This window comes from Parasteatoda tepidariorum, chromosome 4 (assembly GCF_043381705.1).
Source record: "Parasteatoda tepidariorum isolate YZ-2023 chromosome 4, CAS_Ptep_4.0, whole genome shotgun sequence".
Taxonomy (NCBI): domain Eukaryota; kingdom Metazoa; phylum Arthropoda; class Arachnida; order Araneae; family Theridiidae; genus Parasteatoda; species Parasteatoda tepidariorum.
In genome coordinates, this window is record NC_092207.1 from 41,885,292 (window position 1) to 41,907,046 (window position 21,755).

The 21,755-nt window shown below is 27.6% G+C and overlaps 1 protein-coding gene across 11 annotated transcripts in view; it reads right to left on the minus strand.

Moving 5' to 3' along the window:
• Nucleotides 1-21,755, minus strand: part of LOC107444585 (cGMP-dependent 3',5'-cyclic phosphodiesterase) — a 51,661-nt gene that overhangs the window by 15,593 nt on the left and 14,313 nt on the right. For 3 of the 11 annotated variants that reach the window (XM_016058762.3, XM_016058761.3, XM_071179701.1), the window contains exons 2-10: nucleotides 13,578-13,636; nucleotides 13,436-13,488; nucleotides 11,411-11,485; nucleotides 11,285-11,326; nucleotides 9,589-9,654; nucleotides 6,411-6,535; nucleotides 5,613-5,724; nucleotides 1,226-1,265; nucleotides 1,081-1,144 (exon numbers count right to left, since the gene is read on the minus strand). In XM_016058762.3, coding sequence (XP_015914248.2) covers nucleotides 1,081-1,144; nucleotides 1,226-1,265; nucleotides 5,613-5,724; nucleotides 6,411-6,535; nucleotides 9,589-9,654; nucleotides 11,285-11,326; nucleotides 11,411-11,485; nucleotides 13,436-13,488; nucleotides 13,578-13,636 — 636 coding nt within the window. Of the gene's footprint in view, nucleotides 1-1,080; nucleotides 1,145-1,225; nucleotides 1,266-5,612; nucleotides 5,725-6,410; nucleotides 6,536-9,572; nucleotides 9,655-11,284; nucleotides 11,327-11,410; nucleotides 11,486-13,435; nucleotides 13,489-13,577; nucleotides 13,637-14,943; nucleotides 15,046-15,566; nucleotides 15,727-15,775; nucleotides 15,911-21,755 lie in introns of those variants that run through there. The other 8 variants (XM_071179705.1, XM_016058768.4, XM_016058765.4 and 5 more) reach the window with 7 other exon arrangements.

Sequence of the window (21,755 nt, forward strand, 5' to 3'; positions counted from 1 at the left end):
GGAGTTGCATTTAANGGTGATTTCACAACCATAACTTAATATTTTCACTTACCAAATATGTTGATATGATTATAATTTGGCAATCTTATTACGAAAATATTTTAAATCATTCTTGAAAGATTCCAGCAAGTGTAAGCTCATTAGAGTTAGCTACTCCCTTTCTAGATTTCATTTTGTGTTTTCTTTACATTTTATTTACTGTTTTTTGCTTGATATATTTTTTACTTATAGTGTGTTCTATTTTCATTTTAATCTTCTTTTTTTAGTGCTTCTCACACTATTATATTGATATATTTTGCTTTGGCTACATTGATGCAACATTAGAAAGCACTCCTTTTTACGGATATAATCGTGTGAGCTGATAAAGAGATTATCTTTTCATTATTATGTATTCTGGCTTTTTAACACTTTTTTAATATTTTATTTTAATAATTTTTTTTCTTCTCTTTTCATTAATCTTTATTATTTTTTATGTTTTCCTTATAAATTTAATTATTTATGTATATATTAACAAAGTTTACTAAATAAAATTAGTTATATTCAAAATATATTGAGTTTAGCAGTCAGTATTTTAATTTAGCTTAATCAAAATGCTTAATTAGTTGAAATGCAGATTAGGATTATAAATATTTGGAAGTAATTTCTAGTGGAAATATTTCATTTTCGAATAAGATTATTTATAATTTATTATGTAAATTGACAAGCTCCTGTTGTGAAAGAAAATGATCCAATAAGTTAAAGTATTGCAATTTTATTTTCTTATGTTCTTAGAGTTAAGATATTTCTGACAATGAAAATATATCAAAAAGTATACGAATACTGATGTTCAATATGATTTTTATAATATTTTCGTCCACAACTTCACAATGTATGGATGGGCAGAACGTAATTTTAAAATTTAAAATCAGGACCTCCATTTTTTTTCTTACAAATTTGATTCTACCGAAAAACATATGAAATTCAGCTAACTGGCTTTTTACATTTTGGTACATGGATGGTTTTAATTGCACAATGAAAAGGAGTAATAATTATCTAAAATTTATTTACTCAAGTAGTCATGCCTAAAAATTATTTACAAACCTCTCAGCTCCTGTTATTTTCTTTGCTTCAGTCATTACTTCTTTTAAAAGCAAGTTGACATTATCTGCAAAATAAGCAATTAAATTATAAATTCATGATCATAACAAATACAAAATAAATTTAAAATCATTGCATTAATACTAACCAATTTGTATAAGTAGAGTCTTGATGACTTGTAACAAGCACTAAAATAAAGGAAGGAAACAATTATTTTAAATAAAAAAGTAAAGATTTTCATCAAATTTTAGGAAATTTAAGACAAGACAAAAACACAGGGATAATTAATGAGTAGCTTTCAATTTTTCTGTTTCTTTTTTTAATTATATCAAAATTTTCTTCTAAATTATGAATGAAAGAGTTAAATATAATAAGAATTGATTCGAATATTAAGTTGAAAAATATTTTAATACAGCAGAACATTGATCAATCATTTCTCACAAGATCGAATATGTTTTATTTCCCAAAAGGCTAAACCCTCTGTTCACTACTGTTCACCAACCCTGATGATTTATTTGCAATAATTGTTATTTCATCAAATAAAACGGTTTTTTGCACAAAAGTTGAAATTATTCAAAATATTCACTTATATATGCACTATGAAAAATTCCATTTTCTTATGCTTCAAACATAAACGCTTAAATTAAATGTTTATTTTAAGTCAGATTTGTTTGCTAAATAGTATGAAAGATCTTTAAGATATATTGGTGAATATAAATAATTTTGCTTAGTACTAATAATTTTTTTAAATATTATTTAAAATTAAAGACATATTGTTATAACACAGTTGGTGATTTCACAACCATAACTTAATATTTTCACTTACCAAATATGTTGATATGAATACAATTTGAGCATGCTTAACATTGAGTATGAAGCTAATCATTAAGTTCTGAATCAATTAATAATTATTTTTAATTGCAATTTATAATAGAATATTAATGTAAAATGTAATTTAAACCAAAAAAATGATAATTGTAAAACCGTTAACAAATTTAGAAACTGATTCAAATAAATTTATCATAAAATGTAACATAAGAAAGAATATCATAGAATTACTAATAACAATTAGTAACTTATTAGTTTCAAAATATTAATTTAGAAAACTATCAAAATTCGCAATTGCAATGCTTGAGTACGCCGTCTATCGGACATTTATTTATTAAGTTTTCATTTAGTTATATCATAACCATTGGCAGAGTCGGACGTCATTTTCTTAGTAGTAAATAAGAAGCAAAATTTCCCTAAGGAAAAGGCAGAAGAGCTTGAAAAAAAATAACCAGAACATTGGTAAATTTTTTTGAAACGGAACACGCCAAACACTTGAAGAACAATTTCTCAATAATTTTTACCTTTCTATTATTAACAAGCTTGCAACAGATAACTTCAGATTTCAGGATTGCATACTGGTACAGATGTGTGTATTAGATACGGTAAAATACATTTTCTTCTGTCTTCAATTCATTCCAAATTAAAGTGAAGTCAACATTGCTTAGTTTATTCCAATGAATAAATATGATTTCAGAACATTAATAAATTTTTATCACTTTTTTTTTTTTTGGTAAGTATTTTTTAATTTTGAATGTTAAATTTCAACTAGAATTCAGCTATTTTGTTTTTAAGTAACATATTGAAATTCTGAAATTCATATCGAGATCTTGCAATTATAAAATTTTATTGTGTGGTATGTCATCTTAAAGTAATGAAGGGATAATCTATGTGTAGATTATTTGAGAATTAAGTTTTCAAATGAAGAACACATAATTTTGGAATTCTCCGGATTTATGAAACAGTTAAGTTTTATAATTTTCATTAAAAAAATTTTACCTGTAAATAATTTTTTTTCTTATTTGACGATAATTTTCTATAGAAAGGTTTTCTACGTCCTATTATAAATAGAAAAAACATGAAAGTTTTTTATTTTAATGTGAGGAATTTTTAAAATGTCTTTTTTGTTTTGTAAGCATTCTTTATTTTACGTTTTTTAGTTTCTAACTAATAATTTGTATCAAAACTTAAAATTTTTTGATAAAAATTGTTGTTAAAAAACCTTTTTAGCAAAATTAAATTATATAAAATTATGAGCTTATGCATACTTTTTGCTTATTTTAATGTTTGAAGTAATATGATTCATAAAACTATGGAATGTAAAGTTTAAATAGGCCTTTCATGTTATATCATTAAATATAGTAAAACTATTTCTCAGGCATTAGGTTCTAACTCTAATAAAAAGATACATATTTTTTTCTGTTTATCTACAAATATTTTTCCGATGTGTTTTGGATGCTCCTTCTCTAAAAAAAAGAGACACCATTTTGTTTTTGCTTGCATAAGAAAGAATATCAAACATTTTTCTTCTTTAAATTTAATAAACCACAATAAAGAAGGAACATTACAATGCTACACTGAAGACATTTCCAGAGCAACTGAATAGCCCCCTATAGTTTGTTGCGATTGTGAATTAAAAACATAGTTTTATTAATTTTATGCTGTTGACAATCAAACAATATGAAAATTTATGTGAAAAAACTAGACCCTACCCTGTGATTTCCCAGCCAATAAAAATTTACGGACAACAATAGAAAACTGAGACACCATCATTAGATTTTTATACATAGTTAGAAACATGAAGATACATAACAGATTAATTTTAAAATAGCATGTATATATTTTTTGAAAGAAAGTATGAATCATAGCATTAAATTTAATATAAATAGAAATTAAATTTAAATGTAAAAATTCATTATAAAAATGCGTAAAGTCTTTTACTTGTATTCATTTAATACTGAAAAATTTGTAGTGTACATAAAAAAAGCTAATATTTTAATAATTTCTGATCAAAAGGTAAAATTTTACCGCAAAAGCAAATACTTAAAGTTACAAAAAAAATTTACTTTCTCTGATTAAACATCTCTTTTTTCAATAGATTTTAAATCTTGATGCTAAAAACAGGGGGGTGCGACTGCAATTTGCAAAATATTATATCATGGTTTAGACAAAACAGCTGTCCGAAGCTTGGAGTGTTGCAAATCAATTTTATTTTTTTAATATATTGCCATTTCATAGAGTTTCTATTCCCACCACTAAAGATCTATTTGACCGATTTACTTTAAATTTCGCACTTTACTCACTTAAAATAAAATGTTTGAGTAAAAATTTGCATGCTTAATAATTAAAAAATTTCTTGACTATTAGTATATTGAACAATAAATTATAAAAATCATTTTTTATACAGAAACTTTAAATTAACAAGTTTTACAAATATGAACAAATTTTAGTTTCATTTCATTATTTCAGGAGATATAATCAAATATACATAAAGAGATATCTTTATGGGTCTCCCACCTAAACTATTGGGATCATATGATTCATATTCTAACAGTCAAGAGTCAAACTTCATTGAAAAAAAAATGTTTAAAAGACAAAAAAAAGACTCAGAGAAAGGTTATTTTTTTGCATAATTTTGTTACTTAATATATCAGTTGCACTAATATCATGTTCAAGATTAAACTCTTGAACCATTAAAGTTGAGTTCTAGGACATGAAGATCATTAAATGAAAAATTATAAAGAGATTTATGTTTTTTATTTTGCACACTGTACATGCTGTTTTCTACTTAGAGCAAACAGATTTTTAAGTCGTACTTCTTCTTTTTTTCTTTTCTTTTGAATAAGCATTTCTGCGAATGCTGGAATTGGTGTTGTATAAATCAAATTTCCTCCTGTATTTTTTTTTCACTTTATTTCTTTTAGCTTTACAACAAGATATTGCATAGTTCATCCTTTGTGTACTCATTTTTAATCTAAAACAATGGGGTAAAATGTGCCCATAAAGTACTGATTTTTATGAATAGCATTGTCCTTCCCTAATTAAAGTCAGAATTCATGCTAAATAAATTTTTTTCATAATGTTGTCCGAAACTATGAATCATACAGAAATCAAATTAATGAACTCAAATAGTCAATGATATCCATCCATATTTTCCAATGAAGAACCTTATGGAGTGTATGCTAAACAGAATCCTTAAAATAAAATCAATTTTCCTTCATTTTTTTCCAATTGCATTGACAAAACAATGTTAATCAGAACAAATTTTTCTCCTTTAACATACATTTCTTATAAAGTTTGGCTAAATTTTTTAAACCATTCTCCCAAGAAACTGCTATTATTGGAAATTATTAATTTAACTGGCATGATTGGAATTACCAGAATTGTAATTGTAAAAGAAACATTACAATGATATCATATGTACTTGAAAATAAAAATTGTGAGAATGATGGATCGAGGTTCAACAATATTAAAATAGTTCTTATTGTTTTTATAATACTATGCTTAATTTTCAATTATGTTTTAAGCATTACAACACTAAATTAACCATAGAAAAAACTGTTGCACTAATAAATTATTACTTCACTAAGCATGCACAGATACAGTTACAAAAATTAATATTTGTTAAAGAGTTATGTATAAATTTTCTGTAATAAAAATTTAATTAAAAAAATTAGTTTAATATAATATTGCCTAGAAAAGCATACTTGGCTTTTCTTCCGAATCTTTCTTTCATCTTCACATTTACGTAAACGATAGAGCAATGGAGCAATATACTTAGAACAACTTTTCACTGCATCAAGATCTTCCACAGTGAAACTAAAACAATATAAAACATTTTAACATCAACAATAAAAAATTATCATAAATAAAACAGGTAGCAAATAGCAATCAAATATCAAATATGTTCTTCACAAATATATTAGGGCAGATTATAAAGTGAAATACATGTTTTGCAAAAGGACAAGTGATTAAAAAAAAGTTCCTAGAAGGAATATTTGTTTAATCACTTTGCCTATAGTATAAATTATAGTAATAAACTAGGCACTAACTGCTACACTTAAAGTTTGTAGTCAATAGAGGATGAAATTTAGCATATGATTTGATTGATCGCAAAAGTAGATTCAATCGTAAAATTTATAATATATTTCAAACTTCTTTTTTAATGTAAATTACATTTCTGTATTCTTAATTTCTCCATATCAAAAGCATTTTCCAATAAATTAGCTATGCCATTTTTTTCCATATTACTATCTGATTTAAAAAGTATTAAAACTAAGCTACTTAATGGTTACAGCTCATTTTTTTAATTTTTCCTTTTAAACAACTAAAATTAACCTTTTCCATAAACTAGTTTTCACAAACCTCAACAAACTGCCAAATGTTCTAAGATATTTCATTGAATAGCTGCATTTTTAAATTTTATACATCAGATTAATTAAAGACACATTATCTTTACCTACAATTTTGTAATTTATTTAAAACTGTAAAATAAATTTGCATACCTATTTTTGTTTATTAGACAAAGAATACTTGAAACTTTTTCTTCGAGACTAGATGTGAATAGTGGAACACACATATAAGAATGTACTTGAATATTCAAGTTATTATTGTTACCTAAATTGAAAAGCTGAAAAATACAGATGTGTTGTGAGCAACAAGAGCAAACTCAAAGTAAAATTTTAAAAAAAAAATTTAAAAAAATATATGGCTCTCAATGAGAAAATCATATCAGACTTTTTACTTATGAAGAAAAATAATAATTCTCTTATTCTAACTTCAAATTTATCCAAGACATAGCTTGTTAAAGTTTGTAATTGGTATTAAATGACCTTATGAGTCACCTGGTTGCAAGACTTCATATGGGATGTAAAGAATTTAACAAAATGTAAGAAAGACTTCTGTAGAGTTTCTTTTTTCAGTTCATTTTGTAAAATTGAACATCATATTAGGAAATATTAAACAGATCCCTGTGGCATAAAAACTTTTCCTAAATGAAGCATACTTTTAGAGTTAACTAATTGAACATTTTGAATTCAATGAGTTTATCAACAATATTCAGAAAACAATATTTGAGATAATATTAAATATATGAACAATATTCAAGTAAGCAGAGTAAGATTAAAATCAGTTATTTTGTCACTACCAGCAGTCTATCCTAAGAAATGTATTTTGGACAATAATGTCAACAACCTGTGATGAGAGATATGATAATGTAGAAAGAAGCAAATTTAATTACAAAAGTTTTTTCAAACATATTGAAAGTTCTATTACTTGTTTTAAAAATTTCAGCTGGGATAGCAGAAATGAATAGGGGGGACTACAAACACTAAGAAAAAAAAACTGATTTCTGAAAATGGTGGCATAATTTTTATTATTAATTTTTCAGTAATGCCATAGTCTTAATCATAAAATATGTCACAAAATTATAAATTATAAAATTATAAATCATAAAATATATCACAATCAACTTTAATGTGTGCCATTAAAGTTGAAAATAAACGAATTTTTTAGGAAACAAATTACGAACCATTAGTAATCTTACATATACATTTATTTATTTTCCTTGACTTTTTCGGCATTTTAGCAAAATTTTCTGCTTTTTCCACATTGATAAATTTCCCTAATTTTTACTTTTAATTGTTTTAAGAACACCCTGTAAGAAGCTTCCACTTTCCAGAGACAAATGAAGCATTGATACATTGAAAGTTCAAATAAAGGAAGCATTAGACAAAAAATTTAGTACTCTATGTTAAAAAATAGCTAATCTTTCATTGTTTTATGTTTTTTTATTTTGTTTTTATTAGTTATTATTGTCTTTAATTGATCAAATTATATGACCAAAAGCTCTCTTCTAATTTTAAGTGAAATGTAAATCTTAAAATGGTAAGAAAACCTACAGCTTAAGGGTAACAAATAAACACAATATAACTTGAATTTGTCAGTTGCATAGAGCAATCATATACCTATTTGAACCAATAGAAGTTTAACTTATAAGCATTTTAAAATGGAATTTTTTTCACAGAGTCAGAGAGTTATCAACTACAGTCCTACTAACACATTTCTTGCAGATTATTTTGTTTTTGAATTCATCGATGTAGCAGGTGTGTGTTTCCAACGCTTAAATGCTTAAACTTTTGTAGCACTATACATGTAGAAGGAATACAGCACTTTGTAAATTCGATCTTCATGGCCAACACAACATCTGGCATGTTAATGCAACAAGTCTTACAATCAATCTGCCGTGATTGAAAATTCTCTTGCTGGTGTGGTAGTTTGAAGAGAAAGTCACCAGCTGAAGCACTTTGCACGTCATCTGATTCGAGTAAAAATTAATTGATATTCTCTATTCCCAGAGCTAACTTGCTCTGGACAGCAGAATAATAAATAGCAGAATATCAGTGACTATGGTTACAACGTTTAACTATTTCAAGTTGGGGTTTTACATCATTAAGGTAAATTTTGATTCGGGTTGACAAGAAAAAGGAAATAATTTTTTTTCCGGTCAAATGTGATAACTCCCAAGTAGGTAAGAAAAAGCCAACCTGAAACATTATTTAAAATGTTATTTATTATTCATTGATTTAATTAAAGAAAGAAAAAATCAGGTATATCTTTAAAAACTTTATAAATCAGATTTAATAAATATTCTACTGGCAGCCAATTCAGTAAACATCCAATCTATCTATTCTATTTTCAAAGCTCCCCTTATTGAAATGCGCTATTTCTTATTTCCATAGCAGCAGATGGTCTTAGACTTCGTGACGAGGAGAGTTCTTTCCATAGACCAACAATATGTCAGTTTTTGTATCATTATTTGCGATTTATTTACATTATTTTCCTTTATCATATGTACCCTGAAGTATACTCTATCTTCATTTGAATTCTTCCCTCTTGATCACCCCTTTCTTGTTGATAAGTACAGCCTATACTTCTGAAGGAGTGCATTTTGCTAGAACTATAAAACTATTGGTTTTGTCACTGAGTAGTAATTCAAAGTAAACAATACCAGTTCTATTCTAAAAAATTTACAGGAGCACAAACTTTTGCATAAAATGAGTGGTATTTACATCATCAGTAATATTTTGTCATATTTATTATATTCTTAATTGCCAACTTTAATGACGACTACAGTTTCTTTTTCTTTAATTGTTTGCTTTATTTGCCATAGGTATACTGATTCACAGGAATAGCTAAGATTTTGTCAGTGTTAGTATTTTTACATTTATTAAAAATGCTGTTGTGCATATCAACTTCTACATGCTTTTGAACTATGAAGCTTTTTCTAAAATAGCATTTGATAAAAATCGCTTGATAATGACTTTATAACAATAACTTTATAACAAATATCTTGAACTTTATGATAACAATCCTGCATTTTTTTTTTTGTTTGGCATCAGATAATAATGACTTTTTAAATAATGCTGAATTGTAGAGGAAAATGAAATCAATAAAATTTTTAGAAATACATTGAAGAATTTAAAAAATATATATATTTAAAAAATTTATATTAAAACATTTGACACTGAGTATTTAGAAAATTCCAACCAAATTACAGATGCAACCCAGCAATTAAATTCTATTTTGGCAACATTTGGTTATTATTATTCTTAGAAAAAAAATATGAAGTATACTAAAATTGTTAGCATTAATAAGTTAGCACATACCTTGAGGTACACATACCTTCGCTTTATTCATGATTACATCAGTTTTCTTTTCTAACACCTCGGCAAAAGCAGAATTTTCAACCTATATAAATTACAATTAAATTAAGATTTAAGAATGTATTTAAAATACTTCTAAACTAGGGAATTTTAAATTAATACAATTAGTTTAAGTTAAAATTTTCACACAAGTTAAAATAATGATAATAGAAAAAAAAAGGAAAAGTTCAAATAACTGTTTATAGATGTTACAGACAGGTAAATATAATTAATTTACTATAAACCACATGAGTGAATTATTAAGATTAACTGCTAAATTCAAGCACAGAAAAGTCAATAAGTAAAGAGAGGGGGGGATACATATTGATCGATAAATGTTAAAATAACCAATGTCGAAATGTTGAAAACTAGGTATATTAACTCGCAAAAAAAAAAAATTTATTTTTAATTAATTATGACATATTATTAAAATTAATTTCGGGTCTTCTATATTTCCTTTATATTTTTATCTTTGGTAGTTCTTGTTGATAAAGACTAAAACTTTTTTTTAGCAAATAACCCAGCATTTGATAAAATTTTGACATTATTTTTTTTTATACCAGAAGACATAATAGCTCATAAAATGTAAAAACTACAAAAGTAATCTTAAACTGATTAAGTCATAATAGAAAAAGATAACACAATTTTGATAATTTCAGTTTAGTAATACACTTTCCATAAATCTAAAAAAAATTTTTATAGAACAAAACAGAAATTTAGATTTTTTTAAGTATGTAAAAAAATAAATAAGAAAAAATAGGACTCATAATTTAAGTTTGTCATGTAAGAAAATAATTGTTTAAAGAACACAATAAAATGGAAAATTTAAATGTTTCTATAATTTTTAGTATATCAAGAAGTACAATATAAAACAAAACACAGAGCAGCTTAATAACTTTTGAATTAATGCAATGAGGCAATATTAAGTGTTCAAAGAGCTAACCTTAAACATAATTTATTTGCAAAAACAATATTTTATATTAAGAGAGATCCCATTCTAAAGTGTGCCTTCTCTGAATAAACTTACTTTGCTCACGGATAGATTATAATTTTTTATCCTTTAAATATTTAGGATAGACACAATCACAATAGTTTAGTCAGTAAAGTAGTAGAAAGTTTGGACTCCTATATGTAAATTTCACTTTTTGTACATTTTACAACTATTTAAGTGAAAGAAAAAGGAAAATGCACACATTTATAAAGCTAATTTATACAAAAGTATTACTAGTAAAATATATACTATTTGTGCTGTTCAACAGCATAATAAGCAAACATTAAATTAAAACTAGAAAAATCATGTGATTTCTAAACGGTATCTGATGCCTTCATAGCTCTAAGGATAAAATATACTTAGAAAATTAGTAAAAAAAAATGTAAACATTACATTATACAGAATTCAAGGAGAGATTACGATTTTTAAAAATAAATATTCATTTCATATATTACTTAAATTACAAAAAAGAAGAAAAACATACAAACAAACAAGCTGTACAATTTAAAAACATGCATATCATATACCAACTGCTTTTAATTCCACAATTAAATTACCTATTAAGAATTAATGTTCAAACTATTCTCCCTGCTTTCTATGAGTAAAATCATTATTCAGTAAACTAAAATGGACAGAATAGATAAGCAAGCAAATGTTTAAAGATAAAAAAAATTAATATGCTTACATTAATGATGATTTCTTCAGGTAAAACTCTTTTACCAATCACCTAAGAAAAGAAAAATTACATTTAGTGTGATAATAAAAAGACATCCCCAAGTTCAGCCACATCATAAACTAATTTAAAACTCACCTCACATGCAAGTTCTTGGTGATCTTCGGAGAGGAAAAGAATAAAAGACTCTTCTGCAGAAGTCTTTTTCATCAACTAAAAAAGTTTTTACCCACATTACTAATAAATCTTTGATAATACAGAAAGTACCGCTTCCATCCATTTATAAATCACATAATATAAACAGGGGTGAACCCAACTCAAAAATCCTGAAAATTTCTGGAGTAAAATCAATGATACATTTCAAAAAATTAATGCCTTTATAAATTGAAATCATTCCTATTTTTGAAACATGAAATTCAAAATAAAATATAAGCAGCATAGCAATGAATAATTAATTATATATGAGTTTACTTTTATCACTAATTACACATATTATTAGTAAGCACGTATAACTACAATAGGGAACCGATTATCCGGAATGATCGGACCATCGCTATTCCGGATAACTGATTTTTCCAGTTTTCAGAATCGCTACAAAAAGCAGTTTTTTTTATTGTTAAACTCAATTAAAAAAAAAAAATTTCGGAAATAATCTTAAAAAGAAGAAAAAACGATGAAGTAATACACTAATGATTATTTCCAAAATAATGGTAAGGTAAAAATCTTTTAAAAAAAGAAAGAAAAATCCTAAAATCTTATGAGGAAAAAAAAAAATTTCTTCAAAAATGGCGGGAAAATTCATCGAATTTCGTTCCGGTTTTCTGATTTCCGGATATCGGGCTCTGTACTGTACAATGATAATACAATGATATAAATAAATAATAATAATAAAAAATGATTAATTAATTGAATAAAGTATGAATAAATTGTATGTTTGATTCAATATTTATGAGGCGCAGTCATACCTTTGCACACTCTAGTAATAGTATAAATAAACAAATTAAAAAAATAATCGACTACAATAACAAATTCTAACGAAAACAAGAAACTGGAACTCCCGAAAGCTCCGGATCACGATTAAAGAAAAATCCGGAAATCCAGATTTTTTTTCCGGAGCACAATCATCTCTGTATATATAAACATATTATTAAAAAATTAAAAACACATTTTTTTCACTACATAGAAAAATATGTTATTCAGTCACGAAATAGATGTATTCCCATCATTAGTGGAACAGCACATCTAAGGTGCGCTGAACTCAGAAATATCAAAATGAGTAATTAGTATCAAAATGAGTAATAGTTTATATTTAAGTTTGTTACTTAATTATACAAAAAATTTTCTTTATCTTATAGACTTCATTTCTCTAGCGGCATAATAAAGTATTGGCTTTAGATAAATCGAAATTTAATTAGGCCTATTTACAAAATCTGAAACCTAGCCAAAAATTATGTGTAGGGCAAAACATCTTCAAAACTCAATTTTTTGAAAGCTGAACAAAAAGAATATAACTTCTTTCAATCCCAATCAATATGTTATCAACGTACCATTTTGTTTTCAAAACGAAATTTTTTCATAGGTAAGTGTTAATACCTTACACTCTCTTAGTTGCACTTATACTCAGTCTCATTATGCCAGTTTGAATGGAGTTTATTGTACTTAAATTGTGCCTTGTGTCTCAATGGGTTGAGTGATTCATAACAAAACGGAAGAAAAGCTTTACAAAATTGCTGTCATTCCTAATATATACAGAATTTTTAAACAATTTAAATAAAGGAAGTTCTGATAATTTAAAAAAAAAATAATAATAAATAAATTCATGAACAGCGAGTTTTTTTTTTTGACAATATTAATAAAATGTAAATATTAATGAAATATTTCTTGTGAAATTCAAATTATACTCATCACAAAAATATTTTGATATTTAATAGTATACTAACTTTTTATTAAAACTTTTGAGGTAAAATCTAAGGTCTCTGTAAATTATGGCTCACAATAAACAAAATTGACTAGTAAATATAAAATTTTATAACAGTCCATGATTACAACATTTATAATTGTTAAGATAAAAGACTTTCACACATTATCTTCAACATGATTACAAAATAATGCAAAAAAATAATTATTAGACACAACAAATAAAATAATAAGCAATTCATTTACCATCTTATTGACTTCTTGTTGAAACAATAGAGAGGAATTGGCATAAAGACATTCTAAAGAAGAAAACATTGCAATTAATTTTGAGAAATTATAAATACTATTGAAAAAGACCAGGTAAAATAAATGCTTATAAAACATTTACCACACAACTTCAAGATATCTGAAGAATCTGGAAAATTTGACATTTTGTATGGTGAGTTCCTACAAAAGAAAAAAAAATTGATGAAGATAACATTAGGCATAAAACCAACCAAAATAAATCAGAATCACAATGTAATGTTTTCGTAACAGATCCAGCTAGGAACATGGATCTTTCTAAAAAGCAATAATTTTTTGAAAGCTGTATAATTTAAACACTTATAAAATTATAATTTTTAAGGGACAGAAATAATGTGATTTTTGAGAATAGGCCTTGCCCCCACAAATCAAAAAGCCTTCTTGAATATGTGTAAGCAATGAGCTCTAGCACTAGATTTAAAAAATAAGGGGAAAAAATAGACTTCACAATATTTGCCACAATACAAACTAAGTTAGTTCCTTACTTACATACAGTCTATTATCTATGATTTCATTATGTACTAGAAAAAATGTACTAAAAAAGCAAATGCAGTTTTTTTTTTCCTTTAGATAGCAGAAATTTTGTTTTTTAATACTTTAAATTATATTATTTATTCTTAAAAAAGAAAGAAAAAAAGAAAGAAACAGCACAATTGAATAATTACTTGAAACATCAAGAGAGATAAAATGAAACAATAATTGCCTTTTATTTATATAGAATTATAAAATGCTAAAAGTAGCAAAATTAAACTTTTTAAAAACAGATTTATGATTATTATTTTTTTTTCTTTTTAAGTACAAACGTTGTATTGATATAAATAAAACTTGTGCTCGACTTTGCATGCAGGTCGTCGGGCTACCGAAGTGGGATAATACCCTCTGCAGAGAACCGAAATTGTGAGGGCGTGTCTTCGGATCATCCTCCGGGATGTTTCCCAGACCGTCGCCAATTGCCCATTGTGCTGCTCCAGTGCAACGTAAATGAACTACAACAACAACATAAATAAAACTTGGTTTTCAACGAAAATGTTTACAGCATACCAGAGTAATCTGTTAATTTGAATAAAGCTACTTAAGGAATAGCATTTTAATTTCATCAAATCAATGCTTTATAATAATAAAATAAGTATGCTTCATAGCAGATACTTTCAAAACAAATAATTACAAATTAACTGAATAATTTTTAGATACAAGTTATGATAAACTTTCTTATTTTTTGTAACAATAGCTTAAACTTATGTAACCTATGGTTTGTTATTGTAAAAACTTTCTTTTGTTTCAAACTTTTTTTTTTGTCAATCAATGCATAAAATAGTTGTTTCCCAAGATGCATTAAAAGTTTTTATTAACTACAACCAAAACGCAAAAAATAATAGCACTATGTATGTAATTAAAGTGCATAAATATCACATTCAGCTTAAAGTAATTAGAAAGTAGTAAAATATGCTCACAGCTGACATCCGAATCTTACATTTCATTCATCACTAAAATTTGCATAGATTTAAATAAGCTAGATTGTTAAGATTCATTTCAGTTGTTGCTACATCTAAATACTGAAAGAAAAAAATCAAAGCGCTGTTAAGTTAGTAAAAATACTAAATAACTTCAAGCAGTATAGGTTTATAAGAAACGAAAATAGAGAAAATTTTATTAGAAGTAATGTATAAAATAATTACAACCAGAAACTCACTAACAAGTGAAATTCAATTTCGATAATTATTTTATAAAATTAAAAGTTATTAAAAATCCTTATAATTAATAAAAAGTATTGAAAAAAATTAATTTAGACATCAATTTAGGAGTGATGAGAGAATAAAAAAATAAGCAATTTAAAATAAATTGCAGTTATATATAAATAAGGCAAAAAGTAAAACCCGTTATGAAAAACTTATTAGAAGGAAAATGAGTTATTGCACAAGTTAGACAGGTGTTACTATAATTCTACAACTACAAAGAAATAAAAACTATTAAGAACAAATTCAAAACTATAGAGAAATATAAATATTGGGATTTTGCACACGCGAACAAGCAAAGCAGAAAAACGAAGATGATGGATTTCAGAATATAAACTTACTTAATGTTAAGACATGTTAATGGGAAGTTATTTAAAGAGAACAAAAGGTCATTTATGTTTGTGAACTAATTTAAACGATTTCCTCTCCAAAGAAGGAAAAGAAATTGGCGCTTCAATAAACAAACACTCCATCGTCTGCTAAATTTGAGGAAGCTATCAATGCCAAAATCAGTATTAAAATATTAGAAATAATAGTGTCTGTTAATTACCTCTGAGTTTTCCACATAACGTGCTTTACCATAAACTTATTTCAACAGTAATATCGTTTTTGTAAGTAAAATTTGAACTTGATTTTTATAACTCTCTCAGGTTAAAAGTTTGAGTAAAATTTAAAACTATATTCGCACTAACATAGTTCACGCGCAATTCGCGATCGCTATGCTTGAGTGCGCTCTCTAGCGGAGCCTGAAAATATCAGGCATTTTCATTTAGTTCTATCATAATAATTGGCAGAGTTGGACACCATTTTCTTAGTAGCAAATAAGAAGCAAACTTTCCCTAAGGAAAAGGCAGAACTTTAAAAAAACTAACCAGAAAATTGGTAAATCCTTTTGAAACAGAGCACAACAAACATTTGAAGAACAATTTCTCTATAATTTTAATCTTTCTATTATTAACAAGCTTTTATTTTTTTTGTCTCCAATTCGTTGCAAATTAAAGCGAAGTCAGCATTGCTTACTATACTTCAATGAATAAATATGATTTTAGAACGTGCAAAACTGTAATATAGTTATTAAATAGTATATATTTCGGAATCTTTTTTTTTCCAATGATCGGCACTGAACTTTATTCGTTTCGCCTTAGAAGAAGCCAGAGGTGTTACTCATTTCGCGCTTCCCAGTGGGTATCTGTGAACCAAAGTCACGGAGGCGAGTAACATTGCCCACACCACACTGCCACAAACCCGTTCATAGGGTGGGCCACATTCACTCGAGATCACTTCAAGAGAGGCATTCACTTGATGATCATCACACACAACAGAGGACAACACAAGAGAGAGAAACATCCATGCCCAGGGCGGGATTCGAACCCGTGGACATTGGCTTCACAGTCAGGCGCGCTATCCGCTCGGCCACCTGGCTGGCATATTTCTGAATCTATTTAATTCGGAAAACAACAATAAGGAATCATCCGAATTACTTGAAATAATATCATTATGTTGATTATTAATAAATTTTTATTGTTTTCTTTGTAAGTATTTTTTAATTTTTAATGATAAATTTCAACTAGAATCCAGCTATTCTGTTTTTAAGTAACATATTGAAATTCATATCGAGATCTTGCAATTAGAAAATTTTATTGCGTGGTATGTCATCTTAAGTAATGAAGGGATAATCTATATATATATATATTATTTGAGAATAAAGTTTTCAAATGAAGAACATATATTATTTTGGAATTCTCCGGATATAAAAAGCAGGTAAGTTTTATAATTTTTATAATAAAAAATTTTACTTGTAAATAATTTTTTTCTTCGATGATAATTTGTTATAGAATAGTTTTCTGCGTCTGATTATGAATAAAAAGAAACATGATAGTTTTTTATTTTCATGTGAGGAATTTTTAGAACCGTTTTTTTGTTTCGTAAGTATTCTTTATTTTACGTTTTTTTAGTTTCTAAATAATGATTTTTGATGAAACTTAAAACTTTTTAATAAAAATTATTGTCAAAAAACTTTTTTTTGCTGAATTATATTATATAAAATTATGAGCTTATTTATACTTTTTGCTTATTTTAATGTTTGAAGTAATATGATTCTTCAAATTATCGAACGTAAAGTTTAAATAGGCCTTTCATGTTATGTCATTAAATTTAGTAAAACTAGTTCTCAGACATTAAGTTTTAACTCTAATAAGAAGATAAATATTTTTCTGGTTATTTACAAATATTTTTCCAATGTGTTTTGGATGTTCCTTCTCTAAAAAAAAAAGAGATACCATTTTGTTTTCGCTTGCATAAGAAAGAGTATCAAGCATTTTTCCTTCTTAAATTTAATAAGCCACAGTAAAGAAGGAACCTTACAATGCTACACTGAAGACATTTCCAGAGCAACTGAATGACTATTCATATAGAAATCGCAGCAATTGGTCTCATACAACAACGTGCCCTATAGTTCGTTGCGATCGCGAATAAGTTTGATTCTTTCACTTAATGCTGGTGCAAAAAAAAAAAAAATGAAATTGCTCAATTGGTATGTTTGCAAAATGCAAATGTCCCAATATGTGCTCAAAAAAAGTGCAAATGCTTGATCAAATTATGCTTATTAAGATAAGTTTAGGAGCATTTCATGCGGCAGCCCCAGACTCGTGTGCGAGTGTTTAGAAACTACGTGTAATGAAAAATTCACACTGTATTTGATTTCCCAAGATGCACAAGGATCTGTTAGCGTTCACCAATAACATTTAATTTTACATGCAAAGCCTGACTAAGGCAGGGGCGTACGGGGCAGTTGTCCCGGGTCCCACATCAGAGGGGGCCCCCAATTCGAATAAAAAGTTCATTTTAGGTTTTTAAACAAAATAAAATTCGTAAGCTTTATGTTAGCTTCTTCATTAATCTATTGTATGAGCACAAAAAAATCTATATTACGTAAAGCCATGGCTTTCTAGGGCGGCATTCAGCTAAACCTTTGCAATTACGATGGACGCGTTTGGCCAATCAAAAGACTGTATTTTTACAAATAGCAAAATGCGATTTGTTTACAAAGATACAGGTTTCTGATTGACCTAATTGAGCCACCATAATTGCGAAAATTTAGCTAAATTTCGCCATAATGTCAGCAAGGATATGGGTTTTTNCAGAACTTTAAAAAAACTAACCAGAAAATTGGTAAATCCTTTTGAAACAGAGCACAACAAACATTTGAAGAACAATTTCTCTATAATTTTAATCTTTCTATTATTAACAAGCTTTTATTTTTTTTGTCTCCAATTCGTTGCAAATTAAAGCGAAGTCAGCATTGCTTACTATACTTCAATGAATAAATATGATTTTAGAACGTGCAAAACTGTAATATAGTTATTAAATAGTATATATTTCGGAATCTTTTTTTTTCCAATGATCGGCACTGAACTTTATTCGTTTCGCCTTAGAAGAAGCCAGAGGTGTTACTCATTTCGCGCTTCCCAGTGGGTATCTGTGAACCAAAGTCACGGAGGCGAGTAACATTGCCCACACCACACTGCCACAAACCCGTTCATAGGGTGGGCCACATTCACTCGAGATCACTTCAAGAGAGGCATTCACTTGATGATCATCACACACAACAGAGGACAACACAAGAGAGAGAAACATCCATGCCCAGGGCGGGATTCGAACCCGTGGACATTGGCTTCGCAGTCAGGCGCGCTAACCGCTCAGCTACCTGGCCGGCATATTTCTGAATCTATATAATTCAGAAAACAACAATAAGGAATCATCCGAATTACTTGAAATAATATCATTATGTTGATTATTAATAAATTTTTATTGTTTTCTTGGTAAGTATTTTTTAATTTTTAATGATAAATTTCAACTAGAATTCAGCTATTCTGTTTTTAAGTAACATATTGAAATTCATATCGAGATCATGCAATTATAAAATTTTATTGCGCGGTATGTCATCTTAAAGTAATGAAGGGATAATCTGTGTATATATTATTTGAGAATAAAGTTTTCAAATGAAGAACATATCATTTTGGAATTCTCCGGATATAAAACGCAGGTAAGTTTCATAATTTTTATAATAAAAAATTTTACTTGTAAATAATTTTTTTCTTCGATGATAATTTGTTATAGAATAGTTTTCTGCGTCCGATTATGAATAAAAAGAAACATGATAGTTTTTTATTTTTATGTGAGGAATTTTTAGAACCGTTTTTTTTGTTTCGTAAGTATTCTTTATTTTACGTTTTTCAGTTTCTAAATAATGATTTTTGATGAAACTTAAAACTTTTGAATAAAAATTATTGTCAAAAAACTTTTTTTGCGGAATTATATTATATAAAATTATGAGCTTATTTATACTTTTTGCTTACTTATACTGTTTGAAGTAATATGATTCTTCAAATTATCGAATGTAAAGTTTAAATTGGCCTTTCATGTTATATCATTAAATTTAGTAAAACTAGTTCTCAGACATTAGATTTTAACTCTAATAAGAAGATAAATATTTTTCTGGTTATTTAGAAATATTTTCCCAATGTGTTTTGGATGTTCCTTCTCAAGAAAAAAAAAAGAGATACCATTTTGTTTTCGCTTGCATAAGAAAGAGTATCAAGCATTTTTCCTTCTTAAATTTAATAAGCCACAGTAAAGAAGGAACCTTACAATGCTACACTGAAGACATTTCCAAAGCAACTGAATGACTATTCATATAGCTTAATGCTGGTGCAAAAGAAAAAAAAAATGAAATTGCTCAAGTGGTATGTTTGTAAAATGCGAATGTCCAAATATGTGCTCAAAAAAAGTGCAAATGCTTGATCAAATTATGCTTATTAAGATAGGTTTAGGAGCATTTCATACGGCAGCCCCAGACTCGTGTGCGAGTGTTTAGAAACTACGTGTAATGAAAAAATCACACTGTATTTGGTTTTTCCAAGATTCACAAGGATCTGTTAGCGTTCACCAATAACATATGAGAAAGCTCAAGGTGATATGCTCACGCGTTTCATTAATCAAAATGACGTGCGATCGCGTATGCAAATCGTATGCAGAGAAAATGCTCCGTTAAAGGGAACATTCTCACTGCATGCGATTGTCTAAGATATGCGTCCAAATGTTTAGAAACGACATGAGAAACGATCTGCTGGCGAATGTGCGCATTTCTTTGACATGCAATAGCACACGTGCGATACACATGCAGTGAGAAATGTGCTATTGTATTGATAGAGCATTCTCACAGCACACTATGTTCCTATGCGATTCCTATGCAGGTAAGATGAACTACCTACGCGATTTTCTTATGCGCAGGTAGTTCATCTTACCTGTAATTTTTAAACACTCGCAATTGCATCTATGGCAATCGCAAGCACCGAGGAATTCTTCTGTAACGTTGGACTCTTTCTAAAGACTCCAGCTTAACTGAACAGTTGATCATTGTTGTTGATATTGGCAACCTTGGTCAATTATTGTTGTTGTTGTTGTAGTTTGTTTACGTCTCACTAGAGCTGCACAATGGGCTATTGGCGACGGTCTGGAAAACATCCCTGAGGATGATCCGAACACATGCCATCACAATTTTGATCCTCTGCAGATGGGATGGCACCCCCGCTTCGGTAGCTCGACGACCTGCACGCGAAGTCGAGTACTTTACGGTAGAACAGTCGAGGACCAATACCGCACAACCTCGGTCCCTACGCAGACTGATCCAAGAGGTTACCCACCCGCACACTAACCGCAGCCAATGATGTTTGACTTCGGTGATCTGCTGGGGAAAATTTTATTCCTCTTTGTAATTCATTATTTATTTGATTGAATAAAAATGATGGAATTTTGATTGATCTTCTAACAAATTGAAGCAGTTGCGATTAGTGAATCCGTAACTTCTCTTCTACCAACATCAAAAAAGCTTTTGGAAAATCTAAGTGATTCTCACATTTTTTATTATTTAGTTAAAAAATAAATAAGTGTTTAAAATTTTAAAAAAAAACATTAAGTTATTTACTTAATGACTGTTAATGTTGACAGGAATTCTTTTACTTTCGTTATGTTCAAGTATAAATAAAGAATCCTCATTTTCTGTCAAACCAGCAATTGAATTTTTTCTCAACCCGCTAACGTTACAGTACAATGTGTAAATGTTTTCATACGTTACGATAATAAAATATCTACATACTTTTATATTGAAGGGAGAAAAGGAAAACAATTACTTTAGCAAACATTTTTATAAATTTCACATTGAAGAAATCCCGTTCAAAATTGCAGTATTTAGCTTAATTTTTGAATCTGAATGAAATGTGGTAGACCGAGATTTTTTCGGACAAAAAATAGAAGACGTAAAATAAATCATTTAAAAAAAACAATTAGTAATACATTTTCTGTTTAGCTATGATGTATTTTTCGAAAAAAGTTAACCCTTTCATACCCGAAATATTTATTCTCACCTTGAACAAATTTCTTCGTATTCCTTGTGTTGTTGGAAAGGCAAAAAATAAAGAAAGAAAGAAGAAATTAACAAATAAATGTCCCTTAATATACATTCGTAAACA